The sequence below is a fragment of the Trichechus manatus genome, unplaced genomic scaffold (genome assembly GCF_000243295.1).
Source record: "Trichechus manatus latirostris isolate Lorelei unplaced genomic scaffold, TriManLat1.0 scaffold00122, whole genome shotgun sequence".
Taxonomy (NCBI): domain Eukaryota; kingdom Metazoa; phylum Chordata; class Mammalia; order Sirenia; family Trichechidae; genus Trichechus; species Trichechus manatus.
The window spans coordinates 740735-761297 of record NW_004444058.1 but is presented as its reverse complement, the minus strand read 5'-3'; the positions used below and the strand labels follow the sequence as shown (position 1 = coordinate 761297).

At 59.6% G+C, this 20563-nt stretch overlaps 1 protein-coding gene across 3 annotated transcripts in view; it reads left to right on the top strand.

The window, feature by feature from the left end:
- TP73 (tumor protein p73) overlaps positions 1-19706 on the top strand; it is a 49421-nt gene extending 29715 nt beyond the window's left edge. Inside the window, exons 4-13 of one of the 3 annotated variants that reach the window (XM_004384309.1) lie at positions 10755-10941; positions 11484-11599; positions 13140-13249; positions 13699-13841; positions 14273-14361; positions 15091-15215; positions 15826-15974; positions 16743-16881; positions 17522-17615; positions 19371-19706. In XM_004384309.1, the coding sequence (XP_004384366.1) occupies positions 10755-10941; positions 11484-11599; positions 13140-13249; positions 13699-13841; positions 14273-14361; positions 15091-15215; positions 15826-15974; positions 16743-16881; positions 17522-17615; positions 19371-19706 (1488 nt within the window). The remainder of the gene's footprint in view (positions 1-10754; positions 10942-11483; positions 11600-13139; positions 13250-13698; positions 13842-14272; positions 14362-15090; positions 15216-15825; positions 15975-16742; positions 16882-17521; positions 17616-19370) is intronic. The other 2 variants (XM_004384311.1, XM_004384310.1) reach the window with 2 other exon arrangements.
- The last annotated feature ends 857 nt before the right edge of the window (positions 19707-20563 follow it).

Sequence of the window (20563 nt, the reverse complement as noted above, 5' to 3'; positions counted from 1 at the left end):
CAGCTGTTAATGGGGTCTTTGGCCTCTGCCTGGCTGAGGTCCCCTGCATGTCTCCCACCCGGTTGGGCATTCTGCCCTGGCCAGCTTCCCTCGGACTTCAGATCTCACGCCTGCGCTCCTCAGGCACTGGGTCTGGAGCCCTTATCTCACAGACATGTGTGTGTGTGCACACAGGTATACACACCACAGGCACACACATGCACTGTGCACACGCATGCATGTATGCACACATACCACAAGGCATGCAGCACATCACACACGTATACGGGTGCATGCACACATGCACAGAGCATACCACACGCATGCATGCATGCCATAAACACACATGTGCACACACCACACAGGCATTCACATGCACACACTGCACACATGCACGCACACATACCACACACGCACACCACATATGCGTGTGGCACACCACACGCACGTGCACATTCCATACACATGCATGCACACACACCACACACATATGCGCACACCACACGTGTATGCACAGCCACACACATGCATGCACACGCACACACGCACACTTCTTCCTGGTTGCAGCCCAGGGTTCTGACAAGTCCTCCCCACAGAAGGTCCAGAAGGAGCTGGGTGTAAAGGTAAATCGGTAGCCAGAGAAGGGATTTGTGCTCAGTCAAGAGCTTGTAAACCAGAGCCCTGGTGGTGGCTCGAGTTTGGAGTTAGACGGGGACTGCGTAGCGGGTGGAATGGACCCGAGGGGCCTGCCGAGGTCCTAGCCTGGGTCTGGCTGGCCTGTGGCTGTGGCGTCACCTCCTGCTCTCTGGTGTCCTGTCTGTAAAGGGCCGCTGTGGGGTCCAGGAGCCTGGATTTGTGACTCTTCAGGGCATGGACTGGGCGTCCTCCATCCCAGCCGAGGTCGTCCCATCCCAGGGCCCACTGGGGCTTTGCGGGGAGTCAGACAATGTGAACCAACAGAGCTGCACATGAGGGCCTGGCATCTGGTGGGCACCTGATGCTCTCAAGTGGATGGACGGATAGATAGATGGACAGACGGAGCTAGGCCGAGGATGGTGGCACCAGTACCTTTTATTCATGTTTCAAGTCTTCCTAGGAAAGGATGGCCTGGGGCCTGTGCGTGACCTCGGCAAGGCTCCCTGGGCAGTCTGGGGGGCACAGCACGTGCCCTCTGCCAGGTCCCAGCCTGGTCTCTGGGCCTGTTGGCCTCTCCATCCTGGGAGCTGCCCCGGGTTGGCAATTAAGTGGTAGACGGTCCTCAGGACCCCATGGAGCAGAGAGAAAGAGTGCAGCACTTTCCTGTACCGACCCCGTGTGGGTTTTGACTCTGTTCAGCCCAGCCCAGCCTCTTCCTGCCCCTGGGCCAGGCCTGCCAGGGAAAACACTGTCTTCAGTCTTCACAGGGCTCTGGAGGGCTCTGAGGTCAGGCACAAGGCCATGGTGTGGTTGGGAGTCCTGGCCCAGCATGACCTGCTGCCCCCAGGCAGGATGAGTGGCTCTGCCAACAGCTGCTGAGAACACTGTCCTCCCAGGGGCCGGGTGTAATGATGGGGGTGGCGAGCGGAGCAATGACCCAGCTGGTAGACAGGGCCTCCAGACAGACGGGAGCCTGGACATAGCTGCTGACAACCTCTAGCTGTGCTGGGGCCTGACTTGTGAGTGTGTGTGTGTTGTGTGTGTGTGTGCAAGTGTGTGTGTGTGAGAATGTGAGTGTGTGTGTGTGATTGTGAGTGTGTGAGAACATGTATAAGAATGGGTGAATGTATGTGGGGGGTGAATAAGTGTGTGTCTGTGTGTGTGAGTCTGTATGCATGTGTTGTGAGTGTGTGTGCATCTGTTTGTGTGTGAGTTGGAGTGTGAGTGTATGTGAGTCTGTGTGTTGAATGCATGTGTGTCTCTGTGTGCATGTGAGTCTGTGTGTGTGTTGTGAATGAGTGTGTGTGTCCATGTGTATGTGTACAGGCGTATGTGGGAGTGCAAGCCTGTAAGTGTATGTGAGTCTGTGTGCATTGAATGAGTGTGTGTCTGTGTGTGCATGTGTATGTGTGAGTCTGTGTGAGTTGTGAATGAGTGTGTATGTGTCTGCATACAGGCGTGTGTGTGAGTGTATGAGATTAAGTGAGTATGTGAATCTCTGTGCGTGTGCATGCGTGTGAGTGTGAGTGTGTTCATTTGTGTATATGAGTGTGAAATTGTGTGAGTGTCCCTCGGAGACCCCCTCCCCACAGGAGGAACACGTGGAAGGCGGGCAGGGAAGCAGGGGATTCCTGGGTGGAATGAGGCTGAGTCAATACTAATGGATCTGGGAGAAAACTTTCCAGCCCCTCAGAGCTCTGCAAGCAGAAGAATAATAGCAGAGGTGTCCCAACACGACTGTGGTATCAATTGCGTTATCCTAAAAGTTTATGGAATGCATAAGTGGAATTAATACCTTTTACTGGCACCAAAGGCAATTATCTGTATTTAAAGCTGAGGGAAGGGTTCTAACAATGTTTATTGTGGAGATGAAATGTGGATTATTAAGGGGAAACGAGAACACTTAAGAAGAAATTGAAGCAATTGCTCGTATTGTGCCTGGTCTGTGGCCCGGGTGCCTCGGGCCGGGACCGACCTTCCTGCAGGCTGGCATGGTGGGGATCGGTGCCCCGGGCTCATGGCCCCAGATGGGGTGGGCTGGGGTCACCTCATCTTTCTGCAACCCCTGAGAACCTGTGGCCCCTGGAGGAACCCTGCCCCTGGAGGTCATGGAAACTGGCCTTTGGGGCACTGAGTGAGGCGGGGGAGGTCCCACAGCCCTGTGTTCCTGGGTCCCCGGGCTCCCAGCCCCAGCACAGATGCTGACAGAGCTGGGTCCCAGGAGCCGAGTGGGTGCTCCCCAGACTGGGGGGACCCTGGAGAAGGCGACACCAAGGCCTCTGCTCCACCCCATCTGAGCTCTTTTAGGGGACACGAGAGAGAATCCCTTGAAGGATAGGCCCTGTTCCATAGGTTTGAGTTTAAAGAGTGATGTTTTCTAGGACTTGTTTCCAAAATGGAGACGACTTTCCTAGCGTCTGAATTTTTGGTTAGAAACATTGACAGCTGCAAACGGTTAATGCACTCAGCTGCTAACCCAAAAATTGGAAGGTTGAGTCCACCTGGAGGCGCCTTGGAAGAAAGCCCTGGCGATCTACTTCCAAAAGGTCACAGGCATTGAAAAGCCTGTGGGTCACAGTTCTGCTCAGACACGTAGGGGCCGCCATGAGCAGGGGTTGACGCAACAGCAGCTGGTTGTTGGGTTTAACACTGACGGCGAATGCCGCGCAGCCGACGCTCTGGGTGGCCGGGCTCAGCACCCAGGACCATTACCGCACGTCACCCTCATTGCAGCCCTGTTGCAGGTGCTTGTATTCTCCCCACTGTATGATGGGGAAACTGAGGCTAAAAGAGGCACGCACCATTGCATGGTGGGCGGGGTCTGGGCTGGCAGCCTGACCCCTGGCTCCCATAATGCAGCTGTGTGCACTGCCGTGGGTGCTTTCCCAATGGTCCTGGTGCTCCCAGCTCCATGGGGGAACCTCAGGACCCCAGGTGAACCGACGGTGAGGAGGGGCTTGCCCCTCTGGGTCCCCCTGCCTGTCCCGCCCTAAGCTGGTGTGCGCCAACAGGCCCCCTTGTGGGGAAGGCGCTCCAGCACTGACCCCAGGTAGGATGCTATCTGCCCGTGAACACACAGGGGCCGTGGCTGCCACCCTTGTTGTTTGCTTTTTATTGACAAGTGAAAATCCCTCGAGAACGCTCCAGGGCTGACTAGCCTCTGAAGTAAATGTGGAAACGCACTAAGCAGCAGGAGCTGGGAGTGGTGGGCCTCAGACTTGGCTCTCTTGGCCTCCCGGTGCCAGGCACCATCCCCCACCTCTTCCCAGTTACATTACCGAGAAAGAAACCCAAACTATCAAGTTGATTATGGCTCATGGCGACCTCATATGGGTCAGAGTAGAACTGTGCTCCATGGGGTTTTCAGTAGCTGATTTTTCCGAAGTAGATAGCCAGGCGTTTCTTCCAAGGTGCCTCTGGTAGGCTTGAACCATCAACCTTTCAGTTAGTAGTTGGGACCAGAACTACATCAAGATGGGGCCCAGGAGTGTCTGGGACCTGGCACCATGTGAGAACTCTGGGGTGAGGTTGGTCACAGCAGAACAGAGGGTTGAGGTTTTGCTTCCAAGCCAGGTGAGTCCCTGCCACCTCTGGGCCAGTGGTTAGTCACTGAGGGACACCTTTGGGGTTTTCTCAAGCTCAAGGTTAATGGATGGGCCCTGTGACCCCTGTTAGTCATAGGCCCAGGCCCCCCCAAGGTTGGCTGGTCCAGACCCCTGCCTCTGGTGGAGAAGCCTTTAGCCACCTCTCGGCATCCTGCTGATTGTCTTAGGGGTCTCAGAAAGGGGAGAGGGCAGAAAATTCCAGGCTGTCAGAGCTGCAAAGAAAAGTCCATCCTCCCCATTTTATAAGGGGAGAGCGTGAGGCTCAGATGGGGGTGGTGTCAAGGCTGGAGTTCCCAAGCACAGGGTTTATGAGGGGGCCACAGAGGCTGAGGGCTTCAGCTCATTTTAAGGCAGAGAAGCCCTTTTTGTAAAGTTAAGAGCTCAGTGAAGTCCAAGTTGAGAGGTTCCTTGGGAAACCACCAGTTGCAGTGGAGTCGATTCCGACTCATGGTGACCCCATGTGTGTCAGAGTATAACTGTGCTCCACAGGGTTTTAAGTGGCTGATTTTTCAGAGGTGGATCTCCAGGCTTTTCTTCTGAGGCACTTCAGGGTGGACTCGAACCTCCAAACTTTCGGTTAACAACCGAGTGTGTTAACTGTTTGCACCATCCAGGGACTCCTGGGGAAGCCACACAGTAGCCTCAAGCCCAAGGTCACCCTAGGATTCCAGGCCTGCCTCCTCCACCGCAGCCGTGTGACCCAGGCAAGGCACCCATCTCCTCCCGCCTTGGTGTTCCACATGCAGAAGGCGCCCAGCAACATGGCCTCCCAGGGCTGCAGGGAGAACAAAGAGAGACAGGCTGGCCGCTGAGACCCTACTGGGAGCCGCCACTCTCTACAGTAGTTGAATCAAATATTTAGACACCAGCACTCTCCTGGCCCCAGCTGCTTTGCTGATTATTTATTTACAAGGTTCACTGAAAACTTCGGTTCTAGCCAACTATTTCTTCAAAAGCTGAAAACTGCCCATCCCCAGGTGTCCACTAGCTGACCGAGTGGGAGCAGCTGTGCCCCTTCGAGAAACTGTGGGCTCTGTTCCTTCTAACTGGGATGGAGTTTACTTAGAGCAGACATCCCAAAGTCACCAATCCTTGGCCAGTAGGGCCATCTCAAACGGTGGCCCCAATCCAGGGACCTGCCTGCAGCCCCGTGGAACAAGGCGAAGGTCGGACGCCACAGGGCCCATCTCCTGGGGCTCTCTGCTGGAGCTGACCTGACCCAAACAAGCACCTGCCCTCCAGAGAGGCCGTCCTGGGCTCAGCCCACCCCCCAGTCTCCCCAGCCAGCAGATTCCAGCCCCAGGCCGTCCGTGGGAAGCTGCTGGGCCAGAGGGAAGGAGCTGGCCCATCTGGCCTCTGGACTGACGTCAGTGTCCAAAGTGGGGTGCCCATGGTCAGTTGGAGGCTCCAAGGCTATCCTGTGAGCAGAAGGTGCCTCGGCGACCCCAGGGTCCTGCCCATCCCCATGGCTGACCACAGACCTCTCAGTTGGTTCTGACTTCTTGTTGAGGTCACAGAGCAGGGTGTGGGCAAGGGCAGTAGGGGGCTGTCTTCCCCAGTAGTCGAAGGGCCCTCCCCATAGTGAGCAGAGCCACTGGTCTCTGGCCTCCCCACTTTCCCCCGTGTGGGGCAGTTTTCTGTTGCCTGCTGCCCACAGTCCTGCCCGCTGGGTCCTGTGCCAGAGCTTTCTCTCCACGGGCCAGAGTCCAGAGGAGAGATCGGAGGGAATGCCTGGCCCTAGCCACCTTCTGCTGCTGGCAGGGTCAGACCCAGGCCTGCGGGCACAGGAAGCCCAGTGTGGAACCGCAGGGGGAGGTGGAGGCTGAGGGGGATGCTTCAGGCACGGCCCTGGTTGGGGCCTCCAAGTGGGAGGAGGGGGCTGTTGCTGATACCAGCCCCCAGGCTCCCTGCCAGCCCAGCCCTGCCCCCAAGGACTCCAAGGATGGCCCTGCTTACCTCTCCGCCCCCACGGCCCCCCTCAGGGTCTAGAGAAAGCCAGAGGGGGTGCCTGGGCCACAGAATAAGGCTCAGATGGAGGTGTCACCTGCCCGGGTGTGTGTTTTCCAAGGACAAGGACAGCGCCCACCTCTGCATCGTGGGAAGCCCTGGCTTGGGTGAGAGTGGTGACACCGGCTGTGTGCCAGCCTCTCACAGGCACTTTGCATAATAGTCTCATTGAAGTGGACACAGCCCTCTGAGGCAGGGCTCAGGACAACACTCAGGACTTGGGGCTGTCATGCAGCGTTTCGGTAGCGGAGTACAGACCACTGCCCCTGCAGGTCTGGGGCAAGCCAGGCCTCCTGCCCATCGGGCCTCCTGCCCCTGGAGGCTTGAGCCCCACTCCGAGGGAAGGAGTAGGTGTGGCAATGAAAGGGTGCACCATAAGAGGACCCTGTGCTGGGGGAGAATGAGGTAGTGTTCCCAAGGATGTGTCCCCCAGAGGGCCCTCCTCTCCTGGAGGGAAAAAAGGACCCGGTGGGAGGGCTTTAAACCAGGGATTGTTGGCCTGGGTCCCTGTGTGAGTTTTGGGGGGTTGGTGTGTGAGCCCACAGAACTCCACACCAACCGTTGTATGGGTTGCTATGGGAACTTTTCTAGGGAGAGAGAGCCTGTGACCTTGAGGAAGTCCTCAAATGGGGCTGTGACCCAAAGCAGGTGAAGACTGTGGCTCTAAATATACATGCGCGCGCACACACACACGTGCTCAGGGAAAGTGGATAAAAGTAGGCTATAAAAAAAAAATCATTTAAAAAAAAAAGCTCCCACTGCAGGCCACGTCTTCCAGAATCTGTTGTAACAGATTCACCCAAGCTGGTTAACGGTATTTGCGGTTTGCAAGATGCTACACGTCCCGGGAAATTGACAGACAAGTTATTATCACCTCTCCACTGTCCTCCTGCCCAGACCTGCCTGCGCCGGGCACCCCAGCTGCCAGGAATGGGCGAGGAAATTAACAGCCCCTGTGCTCCTGCGCCTGCCTGCCCACCACCCTCTCACCACCCTCCAGGCCACCAGCCTCGGGGCTTCCAGCCAGGCTGAGCCCATCTTGGACAGGGCGGGGTGGAGGAGAGGCTGGAGGAGGTGGGAAGGGGAGGGCATCCCAAGAGAGAAGCGGGGGGTGATGGGCACACATCAGTGTTTGGGCAAATCATTTCCTGCAAGTACCAAGAAGCACACGCATCCTGAAGCAGACAAGTCTAGACGGTTCTGTGTCAACAGCCGAAGATAAATAAGATTTTATCAGCTCGGAATCTGTTGAAACACATCCATCTAGCGGTTCTAGGAAAGAACGGGGCAGGAGGGAGGCAGCATATGCACGTGACCTCTTCCACAGAATGGAAAGGGACCCAGGAGCCCTGTCTCCCATCTCATTTTCTTCCAGTCCCAGGCCCCAGGTAGCCAGAGGAGGGAGAGGGGCCCACACCTCTGGTCTGAGGTCTGGCTCTCTGGGAGGGACTCCTTCCTATTCCAGGGCTCCGTCCTGGGTTGAACCCCTCACCAAGAGTTGGGGGCTGACCACGCAAGTGTGTGCCCCCAAGGCCACTTGAGCAGCCCGCCCAGGCAGCACTGGGCTGGGACACCTGTGGGGAGTGGGGCCGCCCAGGACCTGTGGTGGCCTTGCTCATGGTGCTTGGGGGGCTCCATGGACTGAGGGCGGTGCCCCCCTATCCACGCTAAGCCTCTGCAGCCAGGGGAACCCTGGTTTGAGTGAGAGTGGTGACACCGGACTGTGCCAGCCCCTCACGTCCTGAGCCTGGAATCTGCCCCTCTTGCACTCAAGCCGCACTCCTCTGGCTAGGAAGCCTGGGGCTGCACAGAGTGGGGAAGAGCGACGCGGTACCAAGGACAGCTCCCGGCGCCGCCGCAGCCGGCAGGTGGGCGGGGCGCTCGGCGGCTCCTCGGGGCGGGGCAGACGCCTATGGAGCGTCCTGACCTCGGCCTAGCGCGCTTCCGTCTTTCCATGGGGTCGCTGGTTTTTCCTGTGACCTTCTCAGCCAGAAGTCCAGACACACGAGCCCTCGCTATCCGCCCATCTGGGGCCACACAGTGAGGGGGTGGGGGGCTACATCTGCACCCTGCACCCTGTACCCGGGCTGGGACGCCCCTCCTCCCGGTTTTGAGGGACTGCTGATCCGCCCCGCCCAGGGTGATGGGACCAGGCACCAGCAGGGACCCGGATGTGCTCGTCTGTGAAATGAAGCAGAGCTGCCTGGCCGCCAGGGAAAGCGGGAGCCGGGCTTCCCAAGCCATTGGCACTGCCCTCCCCAGGGGGCCGGCCAGTGGAAACAGAGCTCTCGGCTTGGGGTGGGAAGGAGGCAGCTCTGAGGGGAAGGGCTTGGGCCGGGCAGGGGCTTTGAAGCCCCACCGCATTCAGACTCCACGGGTCACCAGGGAGCCAGGCAGGCTGTGGACGCCTCCCCGCGGGCACGACTACACCCGGAACCCAGCTGCATCCCTGTCGGAACGTGGCTGTGAGCAAGGCCGCCCCTTTTTTTTCTTAGGAATGCAGCCCGCTCTGAGCCCTTTGACCTTGGCCAGCCATGATGACCCCCCATCTACCACCTCGGCCACCACTAGGACAGAGGCGGATGGGGCCTGTGGGGGGTCAGCCCAGGGAGAGGTCTGGAGCCCCCCACCCCAATTCAGCTCTGACCCTCCCTGTCTCCTCTACTTCATCTTTGGACAGCTGCTGGGGTAACAGTCCGGACCAATCACCATTTCTTACCATCTACCTAATAACGAGAATGGCGTTACGGTGACACCAGCTGACATGAGCTGGGTGCCTCCAGGCCCTGGGCTCTGTTCATAGTGTGACTCCTAGTCACTGTGCTCTGAGCCTGGGACCTCAAGTCGTCAGACCCCAAAGGCTGGGCCTCCTCCTGCTGCCCCTCTGACTGGGAACTGATTCCTTCCTGCACCCCCCCTCCTCAGGCCAGGCCTGTGCTGGAGGGTCGGTCTACCTACCCCCCAGGGACGAAGGCAGGTCTCTTTCTTGGGGTCCTCTGTAGGCCCTCGCCAGTGCCCCAGGTGGCCTTGGCTCACCGGGTGCCTCAGCAGACAAGTGGACAAACTACACCTGGGGGCACGGCAGACTCTGCGGGGTGGGCGGACCCTCTGGAAAACACCATTGGCTCCAGAAGTCCCCCATCCCGCTGGTCACAGCGGAGCCCCAACCTCTGCTTGGCCTCTGGTGCTCCATGGCCTTCGAGGTGGCACCTGGTGGTAGAACCACCTGAGCCTGGTGGGGGGAAGCCTCTGATTAGTCTGGGATTTTGGGGAGTTGAGGAGGCTCCCACCCGGGGCCTGGAAAACAGTAGGTGTTCAACAGATGCTGCAGGGGTAGATGGCTCCCTGAATCCTTGCACAGTGAATCCCATGCCACTAGCGTGTTCAGGTCTCTGCAGTCCAGATGAGGTCCAGCATTCCCCTGGGCTTTCTCCTCCAGGAAGCCCTCCTGGTTGGCCCCTCACACTGAGGTCTCCGAGCATCTCCCTGCTATCACTGGACAAATTGCATAATTGCCTTAGAGTCAGGGACTTGTTCTTAGTCCTCACTTGTTTATGGATATGAGGGCTGTGCATTAAATCAGCACCTAGCGTTTGCTTTGGCCTGGGCTACTGCTGCCCTGGGCGTGGACAGGCTCCCGTAGTGCTGGAGGATCCTTTGTGTTCTGTGCAGCAAAGTATGGAGCCAATGTGCATTTATCAAGTACCAGCTGCATGCCTCTATTTGCTGGGTATTACTGACGACAGAGAAGAGGAATAGAGCTAGCCCCTTGTCCTCCAGGCATCAGAATTCCAGGGATGTGTGCGCCCTACACACAGGAGACACTCCATAAATGCTCACCATCTAGGCTGCTCCCAGGCCTCAGAGGAGCCTGGTAACCTCCTCTCCGTCCCTTGTCCCCGTGTCACTCTCACCGTCCAGGGTGCTGGCACAGGGAAGAGCTGCCACCACCTGCCCACTGGCTATGGGAGGAGCAGCCTCCTGGTTGCTGTCACCCAGGGCCCCCATGTGGGGTCACTCCTGCTTTCTGGGGTTGGGGGTGACCGCTGGCCTCCCCTGTCCATATCATTGTTAATGTTATCCCCTTCCTCCCAAACGATAAGTTAGTCACCCATCTCCAAGATAGGAGGGAACTGTTCACAGCCCCAACTCCCTGGGACACAGAACCCGGGGGACTCAAGTCCTCGCCTGACCTTTGAGCAGCCTGTGTCCAGGCTCTGGTTTCCTTGAACAAAGGCCGCCCCCATCTTTGCCAGCTGGGGGTGGAAGGAGGTGGGCCCGTTGGTGGCTGGCCTAGCTGGCACGGCAGCCACTGCTATCTCAGAGCTCGAGCTGGCCAGCTGGGTGCTGAGGGGGTGCCTGGGAATACAGTCCTGGAGGGGCCAACGGAGGGAAGGAGTAGCCCGAGGAAGGGGTTCCTGACTGCATCCTGGTGGCTGGGCAAATATCCCAGGGGTAGGGGTACCACCTGGGCAGAGTGTGGGGTCGGGGCCGCCAACCTCACCCCACCCGTCCCTCCCCCCGCAGTACTCCCCCCTGTTGAAGAAGCTCTACTGCCAGATCGCCAAGACGTGCCCCATCCAGATGAAGGTGTCCGCGCCCCCACCTCCCGGCACTGCCGTCCGTGCCATGCCTGTCTACAAGAAGGCGGAGCACGTGACTGAGGTCGTGAAGCGCTGCCCCAACCATGAGCTGGGGAGGGACTTCAATGAAGGTGAGGCCCCACCCGTCACAGGGGTCCCAGTGGCACAGCACCCCAGCTGGGAAGGGGTGCTGGCCCGGGCCTCTGACGGAAAGGCAGCAGGCACCCGTGAAAGGGTCTTCAAGTCCAGGCTGAGCCATTACTGGGAGGGGGCTTTGGGCACCCTGCAGGGCCCCCGGTCCTTCCTTGTGTTATGGCCAGCTGACCACACCTGTGGCCTGGCCCTCCTGCTCTGACAGGCCTCGAGTGCCGTACCCACAGGATTGCCTCCCTCCAGGGCAGGGTCAATGGTCTGAGATGGGTATGGGGCAGGCAGACCTTCTGGGACCGTGATACTGCGTGGGGCGACTCCTCTCTGCCAGCAAGCCTGGCAAGGCCTAGGGGCCACCCCGGGTGTCAGCAGGGGAGCTGGAAAGCAGGGCCCTGAGCTCAGCTCCCAAGGTCCCACCTGGGGAGGCTGATGGACAGGGTTGGGGGGGCAGTCTGCTGCAGTGTGCCCCAGTCAAGGGTGACAGGGGGCCAGGCTCCTCCCTGAAGTGGCGCCCTCCCTGCAGGACAGTCAGCCCCTGCCAGCCACCTCATCCGCGTGGAGGGCAACAACCTCTCGCAGTACGTGGATGACCCTGTCACGGGCAGGCAGAGCGTCATGGTGCCCTACGAGCCCCCACAGGTAGGAGCTCCCCAGGGCTGGGTGGAAGGATCGTGGGAGACAAGAGAGAACCGCTTCTGGGGGGCGCAGCATGTGCAAAGGCCTTAAGGTGAAGACTGCAGGAGAAGGGGCTGCAAGATGTGGGTGGGGCACAGAGAAGCTGTGGGGGGGTCTAGCCTTTGACCTGAGGCAGCGGAAGTTTCCAGGGCTTGGAGGACACTATTCTGGAGCTGGTGCAGGGCCCAGTGGGATGAGAGACTAGAGGTGGAGAGAAGTAGAGGTTCTGAGATCCTGCAGAGTTGATGGTGGGATGGGGGTGCCAGGATAGAGGTGGGATCAGCCAGCCCAGTGGGCCAGGCTTCCCAGAGAGGACAAGACATCGAGCCCCCAACTTTCCTGTACCTAGTTCCCCAAGGCCCCCTTGCCTCTCACCCCTGTACCTGGTTTCCCAGGCCCCCCTTGGCTCCAATCCCACAGGTCTGACATCAGCCCTTTCTGTCTGTGGGACTAGGGTCTGACCACACCATGCCCTCCCGCCCAAGGCTGCCCTGCCTCCCCCTTCCCCTGCATCCTATCTTCACCTATGCCTGATCTGTCTCCGGGAAAGCAGGGCTCTCTTGCCGCCTAGTGGCAGTTCTGTGAAAGGCCAGGGTGTTCCCAAACCCATGACTAGTTTCCACACCTTGACCAAAGGAGACAGTGAAAACTGCCTGTTCAGTGGTCCCCAGACAACCAGTGGTCTGGTCACGAGTTCCAGGCCCACGTCCTAGCTCTGCCACAACTGCATTCCTCACCCTCGCCAAGCCCCACTTCCTCCCTGGAGTGGGTGCTGGGGTGGGGGCGGGTTACACCTCGAACAGCTCTAGTTCCACCCTCCACCAGAGCAGCACTGGCACTCTGGAAGAGCTCACAGTGTGCAACACACGTGCGCCCACAGAGGCCTGTGCACATGCCCGCCAAACACAGCTCAGGAGCTTGTCCTCCAACCTTTGTCAGGGGAGATGGTCGGAGCAACAAGCTCGTAGGACCTAATGAGATCACAGCACCATAGCTACCTGAAACAAAAACCAGACCTGAGCCTTCTCAGTACCCAGAACCAGCACAGTGCTTGGCATTCAGTGTACTGTGTGGATGGAGGGATGGATGAATGGATAGATGGATGGATGGATTAGTGGGTTGATTAGATGGATGGATGGGTGGATCCATGGATGGATTGGATGGTTGATGGACAGATGGTTGGAAGAATGGATGGATGCATGGGTAAAATGGATGGATGGATGAAAGAATTAGTGGATTGATTAGATGGATGGCTGGATGGATAATGATGGATGGGTGGGATGGATGGATGGTTGGATGGGTGAATGAGATGGATGGATGGTTGGGTGGGTGGGTGGATGGATGGATGACAGAAGGCACAGAGAAAGGCCTTGGTCCCACCTCCCCCATGTCCAGCCACAGCCAGGACTAGATGTGGGGACTGGGGCTTCCCAGCCTAGGAGCCTCCATATGCTGGGGCCTATGCACTGACACTATAGCCCTTTTCCTACCTCCTGGTGTGCAGGTGGGGACAGAATTCACCACTATCCTGTACAACTTCATGTGCAACAGCAGCTGTGTGGGGGGCATGAACCGGCGGCCCATCCTCATCATCATCACCCTGGAGACCCGGGAGTGAGTCTACTGGCACATGGGGGTAGGGTGGGGACTTGGGCCAGTGCTACCGGGGGGCTTGACACGGGGACACGGAAGCCAAGGCTAAAGGCTGGTGCCTGAGCCCTGGAGGTGAGTTTGGGGAAGGAACCCTATATGTTATTTTGCTATGGCCATCAGGCCTTGTGGCTTCAAGGGAAGGGCATCCTCCCAGCCTGCAGGGGCTGCTTGGGTGGGAGCTGGGGCTGGGATGGAGGCAAGGCCTGGAGTCCGGGCTGATGTCTCAGAGGAGCCTTTTGGCCTTCTGAGCATTGGCTCCCTCTAGCTGGAAGCTCCTGCTCCCCTCGCTGGGCACTCAGCCCTGGCTCCTCCACCATCAAACCCACCCTGTAGGGTCTGCAGGGCTGGGGAGTAGGCAGGGTTGAGGGCGGGCCCAGAGGTTCACAGTTCCAACTGTGCCTGCCCCGCAGTGGACAGGTGCTGGGCCGCCGGTCCTTTGAGGGCCGCATCTGTGCTTGTCCAGGCCGCGACCGCAAGGCCGACGAGGACCATTTCCGCGAGCAGCAGGCGCTGAACGAGAGTGCTGCGAAAAGCGGGGCAGCCAGCAAACGCAGTGAGCGGGCCTTGGGGCTGGGACACCAGAACCTGGTGGGGCCTGCCATGGGGGGCAGTGAAATGACGGCCGGGGTGGCTCGAGCCTGCGTCCAGGGGAGGCCGAGACCTCCCGCTGAGCTGAGTGAGCACAGCCCTAGACAGGACCACTGTGATGAAAGGCCTGCTGGTCCCCTGGTCTCAGGCCCCTCTGAGGCCACTGCCTGTGGCTGCCCCCTGCCCAGCTCCAGCTGGCAGCCGCCATCAGGGCTGGGTGTCCATCGTGGGCAGCCGAGGGGTTTGCCTACCGTGGAGTTAACTATCTCTGGAGCTGGAGGTCCATGAGCTGTGCCCGCCCACCTGATGGGCCTAGCCCCGCCCACCCAGCCCCCTGCACATGGCCTCTCTCACCTCCTCTGACCACTAACTCAGCCTCTCCTTCCTTCTTTCCAGCATTCAAGCAGAGCTCCCCAGCCATCCCCTCTCTGGGGGTCAACATGAAGAAGAGGCGGCATGGGGATGAGGACATATACTACATGCCCGTGAGCACACTCAGCCGTGGGGCTGGGGAAGAAGGGCCTTGGTCCTGCCTCTGGCCACCAGGGCAGCCCCACACTTCTGAGAGCTGAGGCTCAGGGTCTGAAGGGAGGCATGGAAGGAAGTGCCAGCTCAGAGTCAGGCCTGGTAGACACAGTGGGAGCGGGGTCCCAAGAATCAGCAGCCCTAAGTCACACAAACCTGAGACAGGGAACATGCAGATCCCCCAAGGCCCGTCAGGAATCGCATCAGGCTCACCTAGCGCGGGCCACCCACTGCCCCATGTGTGCATCCCTCATCTGTGCGGCCCCTCCCCTGGTGACTGACACCTGCTGCTCTGACAGGCCTGTCGTCAATCAGGAGCTGTTTATTGCTTGAGTCATTCGAGAATGAGTCCCTCATTTTAAAACCCTGTATTTGCTGAGCGCCCCTGCTCCCCAGCACCCATTGTTCTCAGTGCTGGGGGAGGGGTGGTGAGGGTAGTGGGCAAAGGCAGGACTGGGTGGGGCATGTTCTGCTTGGGGAGACTGGCACTCATCCCTAGGACAGGGGCTGTGGCCTGGCCTGCTCCCAGGGAATAGGGGACGGGGCCCCCGGTGCTAGGGAGCCCCATGGAAGGAGTGGCTGTGTGCTGCCAGCCAGGGTCCTCCCGAGGCTGTGGCTGCCTGCACCCACAGAGGGTCTCGGGCAGGCAGCATCTGTGTGCAGCCGGCAAAGGCCTGGCCCTCTCTCAGGTGCGGGGCCGGGAGAACTTCGAGATCCTGATGAAGATCAAGGAGGGCCTGGAGCTGACGGAGCTGGTGCCGCAGCAGCTGGTGGATTCGTACCGACAACAGCAGCAACAGCTCCTGCAGAGGCCGTGAGTACAGCCCAGTCCTCGCCACTGCGTCCACCTTGGCCAGCACATCATCGGGCCCAGCACCCATCGGGGGCAGGGGAGGTTGATGCAGCAGGGAGAAAGCCAGGAGGGCCAGCCACCCCGGGATAGCAGTGTGTGCGGCGGGGGGTGGGGGGCGGGACTCAGAGGGCCACACAGGATCCCCCCACCACCACCAGGAAGCCTTTCCTGGGCATGGGCTGCCCTGGGTGCTGCTGCACAGCCATCAGCTCACCTCTCTTTCTGGGTCCTGCAGCCCTGGGAGCAGCTTGAGGCAGGGACCTCCTAGGCTGGCACAGGGCTGACCCCAAGGGGAAGGGAGCGGCCAGATGACTTCACACACAGACCAGGAGCCAGAGCCCCTCCCAGCCCCTACCCCACCCTGTTGGGCTTTCCCTCGAGCACAGGCTGGAGGGAAGGCGCAGGCTTACATGGGGCAGGCAGGGTGAGGAGGGAGCCCCCCCGGGTGTCTTGGCTTGGGGCTGGGGTCTCCATCTGCCAGCCACACAGGGCACTGTGGGTATCAGCAGAGGGAGCACTGGAGAAGCCACAGCACTGACGTTTGACCAATGTGCTGTCACTTTCCGAGCAGGAGCCACCTGCAGCCCCCGGCTTATGGGCCTGTCCTGTCACCCATGGGCAAGGGGCATGGCGGCGCCGGCAAACTGCCCTCCGTCAACCAGCTGGTGGGCCAGCCACCCCCGCATGGCTCGGCAGCTGGGCCCAGCCTGGGGCCTGTGGGTGAGTCTCTCCAGGGGGTGCCTGGGCGATGGGGAGACCCGAGTTCTGCCAAGTTCATGCCTGGCACTCAGGCCTCGACCTCCCTCCACCCGCTCTGGCCTGAGGACAGGGAGCTCAGCCCATGGGGTCAGCCCTGTTCACTGCCCCCCAGGAGGCCCGTGTCCGTGGGACCAGAGGGTGGCACAGGGAAGGACATGTGTGTCACACCCTGGCCCCACCTCTTGGTGGCCAAGGGACCCCGGGATGATTTCTGAACTGGCAAAACGGCAGTGAAGGTGCCAGATGCCCTGTGGTGGGGATGAGACGATGCGGGGGCGGGGGGGGGAGCGCTTATCAGAGGCCACGTGCAGTGCCCAGTGTGCAGGTGGGGAAGGAACAGGGGCCCCCAGGAAGGGCTCCTGTGGGCACAGCCTGCCATGTTACCAGTGCCATGAGCAGCGTTTTCTGGGTGCGGCCTGAGCCCCCCTACATTGGACCCCCAGAGCAAGGTGAACACTCAACAAGTGTTCATGAGGACCACTCTCAGGGGCCGGGCAAGGCTCTCAGCACCTCATCCCCACATCTTGTGTGGGGAGGCTGAAGCGACACCTTGAAGCCCGTGCTCCAGTCTCCGACCAACAGGAGTGGTGCTCGGGTTCTTGAAGCCAGCCCTGACTCCAGCCCCAGAGCGCTTGACCGCCGCCCCTCTGCTTCCATGGTGTCAAGCCTGGGCAGAGCCTGCACGGGACGCGCAGGCTGGCTCACTCTGACAGTCCACCTCTCGTCCAGGCCCGGGGATGCTCAACAACCACAGCCACCCGATGCCATCCAATGGCGAGATGAACGGTGTCCACAGCTCACAGCCCATGGTCTCGGGGTCCCACTGCACCCCGCCACCCCCCTACCACGCAGACCCCAGCCTCGTCAGGTAAGCAGGCTGCTGCTGGGCCCAGGCTGGCAGGCACCCTGTGCTGTTGCTGTGTCCACTAACCTCGGTCTATCTGTGGCTCCTGGTCAGCTGGCCTTCAGCACCGCCCCCTGGCTATCCCTGCATGCCCCCGTCCTCTGGTGTGTAATCACTCTGCCAACTCAACGGCAGAGGCAGACAGTGACATGCCAAGAGTAGGTATGAGGGCGACAGTCTGCTTGTTGTTAGCTGCCGAGGAATTAATTCCAACTCCCAGTGACCCTATATGACAGAGTAGAGCTGCCCCACAGGGTTTTCTAGGCTGTAATCTTTATGGGAGCAGATCTCCAGGTTTTTCTCCCTTAGAGCCACTGAGTGGGTTGGAACTGCCAACCTTTTGGTTAATAGCCGAGGGCTTAACTATTTTGCCATCGGGGCTTCTTACAGTTTGCTTAGAAAGAAGAAAAGCACAGAGCCGGGGGTTGCTTCGTGGGCGTGCCATGGGTTGTGCGAACATCTGTCCGGGAGGGCCACAGCTCTGCCAGAGTCGCCGTGTGCGGGGAAGTGCCCGCCTGGCTGGGCCACTTGGAGGAGGAGCATGCCCACGCCGAGTGTGGGCGTGGACACTAACACCACTTTATCTTTCAAACTCTCTCTGCAGTTTTCTAACAGGCTTGGGGTGTCCCAACTGCATCGACTATTTCACCTCGCAGGGGTTACAGAACATTTACCACCTGCAGAACCTCACGATTGAGGTAAATGCCCGCGGCTCCCCCACCACTGGGCAGCCCCCACCCCAAAAGGTGGCAAAGAGTGTCTCCTCCTTCCCGGTTATCTGCTCCCAATCCCTGTTCTTTCCAGTGTGAGGGGAAGCTGGGACACTTGGGAAGTTCTCCCCACAAGCAGTCAGAGTCCACAGCGTCAGCATGCACCTTCTGAAGTCACTCTGGCGAGGTTCAGGAGTGCAGCTGACTGGGCAGCAGGCCGGGTGGGGCACACTCAGGCCTCCCGTGGCGGGACCGTCACCTGGACTTGAGGCTTTCCTCCCGTGCCAGCATCTTGGCCCCCGGCGGCCACTCTGCCTTTGATTTTTATGGGGCTGCTGTCCCCAAGGCAGAGAATCATAGATTGTAAGAGCTAGGGGGAGCTTGGCACCGGACCATGTCAGTACCACTTTACCTGGGGGGAAACTGAGGCCCAGAAAAGGGTCCTATAGCCTATCATACACATGAGAACTGGACGCCTCCTGGTTCCTCTTTAGGTTAAATAAACCAGTTGCTGTCAGGTCAACTCCAACTCATGGCCACCCCGGAGTGTAGAGTATAACTGTGCTCCACGGGGTTTTCAATGGCTGATTTTTCAGGCCTTTCAGGGGACTCTGGATGGGCTCAAACCTCCAACCTGTTGGTTAAGAGCCCAGCACATTAATCATTTGCACCACCCAAAAAAACAAACAAACTCATTGCCGTTGAGTTGATTCCAATACATAGTGACCCTATAGGACAGAGTAGAACTCTCCATAGAGTTTCCAAGGAGCAGCTGGTGGATTCCAACTGCTGACCTTTGGCTTAGCAGCCGAGCTCTTAACCACTGTGCCACTTGAGGATACTGGCCTGTTATTTCCAACATGGGAAGGACTTACTTTGCTTGTAGCCTTGGCTCGCCTTGAGCCATGACTCACTGTCAGGCCAGCTTTGAGAAATCAGGACACCCAGCTGTTAGGCTAGTGGCCCCTGGGGATTGCAGCTCAATCCCTTGGGCCCCCTGCAGCCCTTCTCCCTGCCCCAGCTCCTCCTGCTCATTCCAGCCCAGGGCCTCGGGCCCCAGAGACTCAGGTTGTCAGAGGGGCTGGAGCCAGCTGCTCAGCCTGGCCCTCCCCAAGGTGGAGCAGCTAAATCGGGGTGACCACTGTGTATGTGCTACTAACACTGTCCCTGTGCACCGCCCCCAGTGACCCATGGCCAGGGACTCAGCACTGCTGGCCTACCTGAGTGCAGTGTGAACCTCGTCTCCCCCAGCGTGATGCATGTGCTTCTGGCGTCTGTGTTGGGGCTGGGAGTGAGGTCGGAGTGCGCTTCCAAAGGCAGGCTGCCGGGCTGCCAAGCTCTGGGGCAGGGGGCAGGTGGCCTCCGGCCTGCCATGGGTGCTCAGTGAGCCTGCCCACCATTCCTACTGGGACATGCCCAACCCATACAGCCCCTAGTGACTTCTGCTCTCGCCCCTCTACCTCTCCACCCCTGTAAACGTCACTTCTCTGCTCTCGGCCAGCTCTGGCCAGGGTCCCCCTGGTAAGGTGGGTCCAGACCTGCCCTCCTCCCAGATCCCTCCGAACCTGAAGTGCTTCCCACTTCCTCCAGACCAACCCCCCGCTCCACTGAGGTCCAGGGCGACAGTGAGTTCTAAGCCTAGGGTCCTCGCCAGCCCCAAGGGGCCCTTGGCCGCCTCATGGCCTAGGGCACAAGGGTGGCCTGTCCCACTCTGGCCCCCTCATGGTGCCGTTGCCCTTGCAGGACCTCGGGGCCCTGAAGATCCCGGACCAGTACCGGATGACCATCTGGCGGGGCCTCCAGGACCTGAAGCAAGGCCACGACTATGGCGGTGCGCAGCAGCTGATCCGTGCCAGCAGCAATGCAGCGGCCACCCTTGCGGTGGGTGGCACGGGTGAGCTGCAGCGGCAGCGGGTCATGGAGGCTGTGCACTTCCGTGTGCGCCACACCATCACTATCCCTGGGCGCACTGGGCCTGCCGGCCCCGATGACTGGGCCGACTTTGGCTTCGACCTTCCGGACTGCAAGGCCAGAAGACAGGCCATCAAGGAGGAGCTCACGGAGGGCGAGATCCACTGAGGCCACCAGACCACGGGACGTGCCAGACGTGTGGGAGCGGGCACTTATGGCGGAAGCCCTGGGGAGCCTGGGTCTCGCTCCTCACCCTTTTTGTCAAAAACTGCCCTCCGGAGGCAGGGCCTCTGGACTGTGCCCAGGGAGGCAGCAAGATCTGCCCTGCAGCCAGGTGCTGTTCCAAAGGGACGTCTCAGACCTTCACCCACCCCAGCAGACACTATTGGGTCCCCAAAGTGCCAAGGGACAGTCTGAATCTCCTGGTGGTAACTTCTGGAGCTGCCCTACAGGTGGGCTTCTGGGCAGACATGGCTGAGGCCGCCCGGTTGGACTAAAACCCAAGCCTGGCCGCCTGCTCTCAGCCTGCTGTTCACCCCCAGCCCAGAGCAGAAGCGTGGGGGGACCTGAATCTCATCCCCGGCCTGGAGTGGTGGCATGGGGGGACTAAGGTCACTGGGGCCACCCTCCCCACTGCTCCACTTGTCCTTCTGAGGACTGCCCTCTTCTGGGAGAGACCCTTCACAATAAAAGGGTCTGCTTTGCTGACAGACTGCCAATAAGTATTTCCTGAGGTCCTTTGCTTCTGGGTAGCAATGAGCAGCTAGGTGTTGGTGTCAAAGACGTGAGCTGGGGGCGTGTGCAGGCCTCTGGGAACACACACGTGTGTGTACACACAATTGTGCGAAGAAAACACTCATTTTCAGGTGACTGTCCCGAACTGTGTCTTCACCTCAAGCTGGGCCGGGCGCTGCCCCTGCTGGGCTGAGGGCCGGTCTGGGTCCCTTGCACAATCGACCTCAAGTTCCAACACCGATCTGCACTGACCACCCACTTCCTGCTCACAATGAAACCGAGCATCTGGC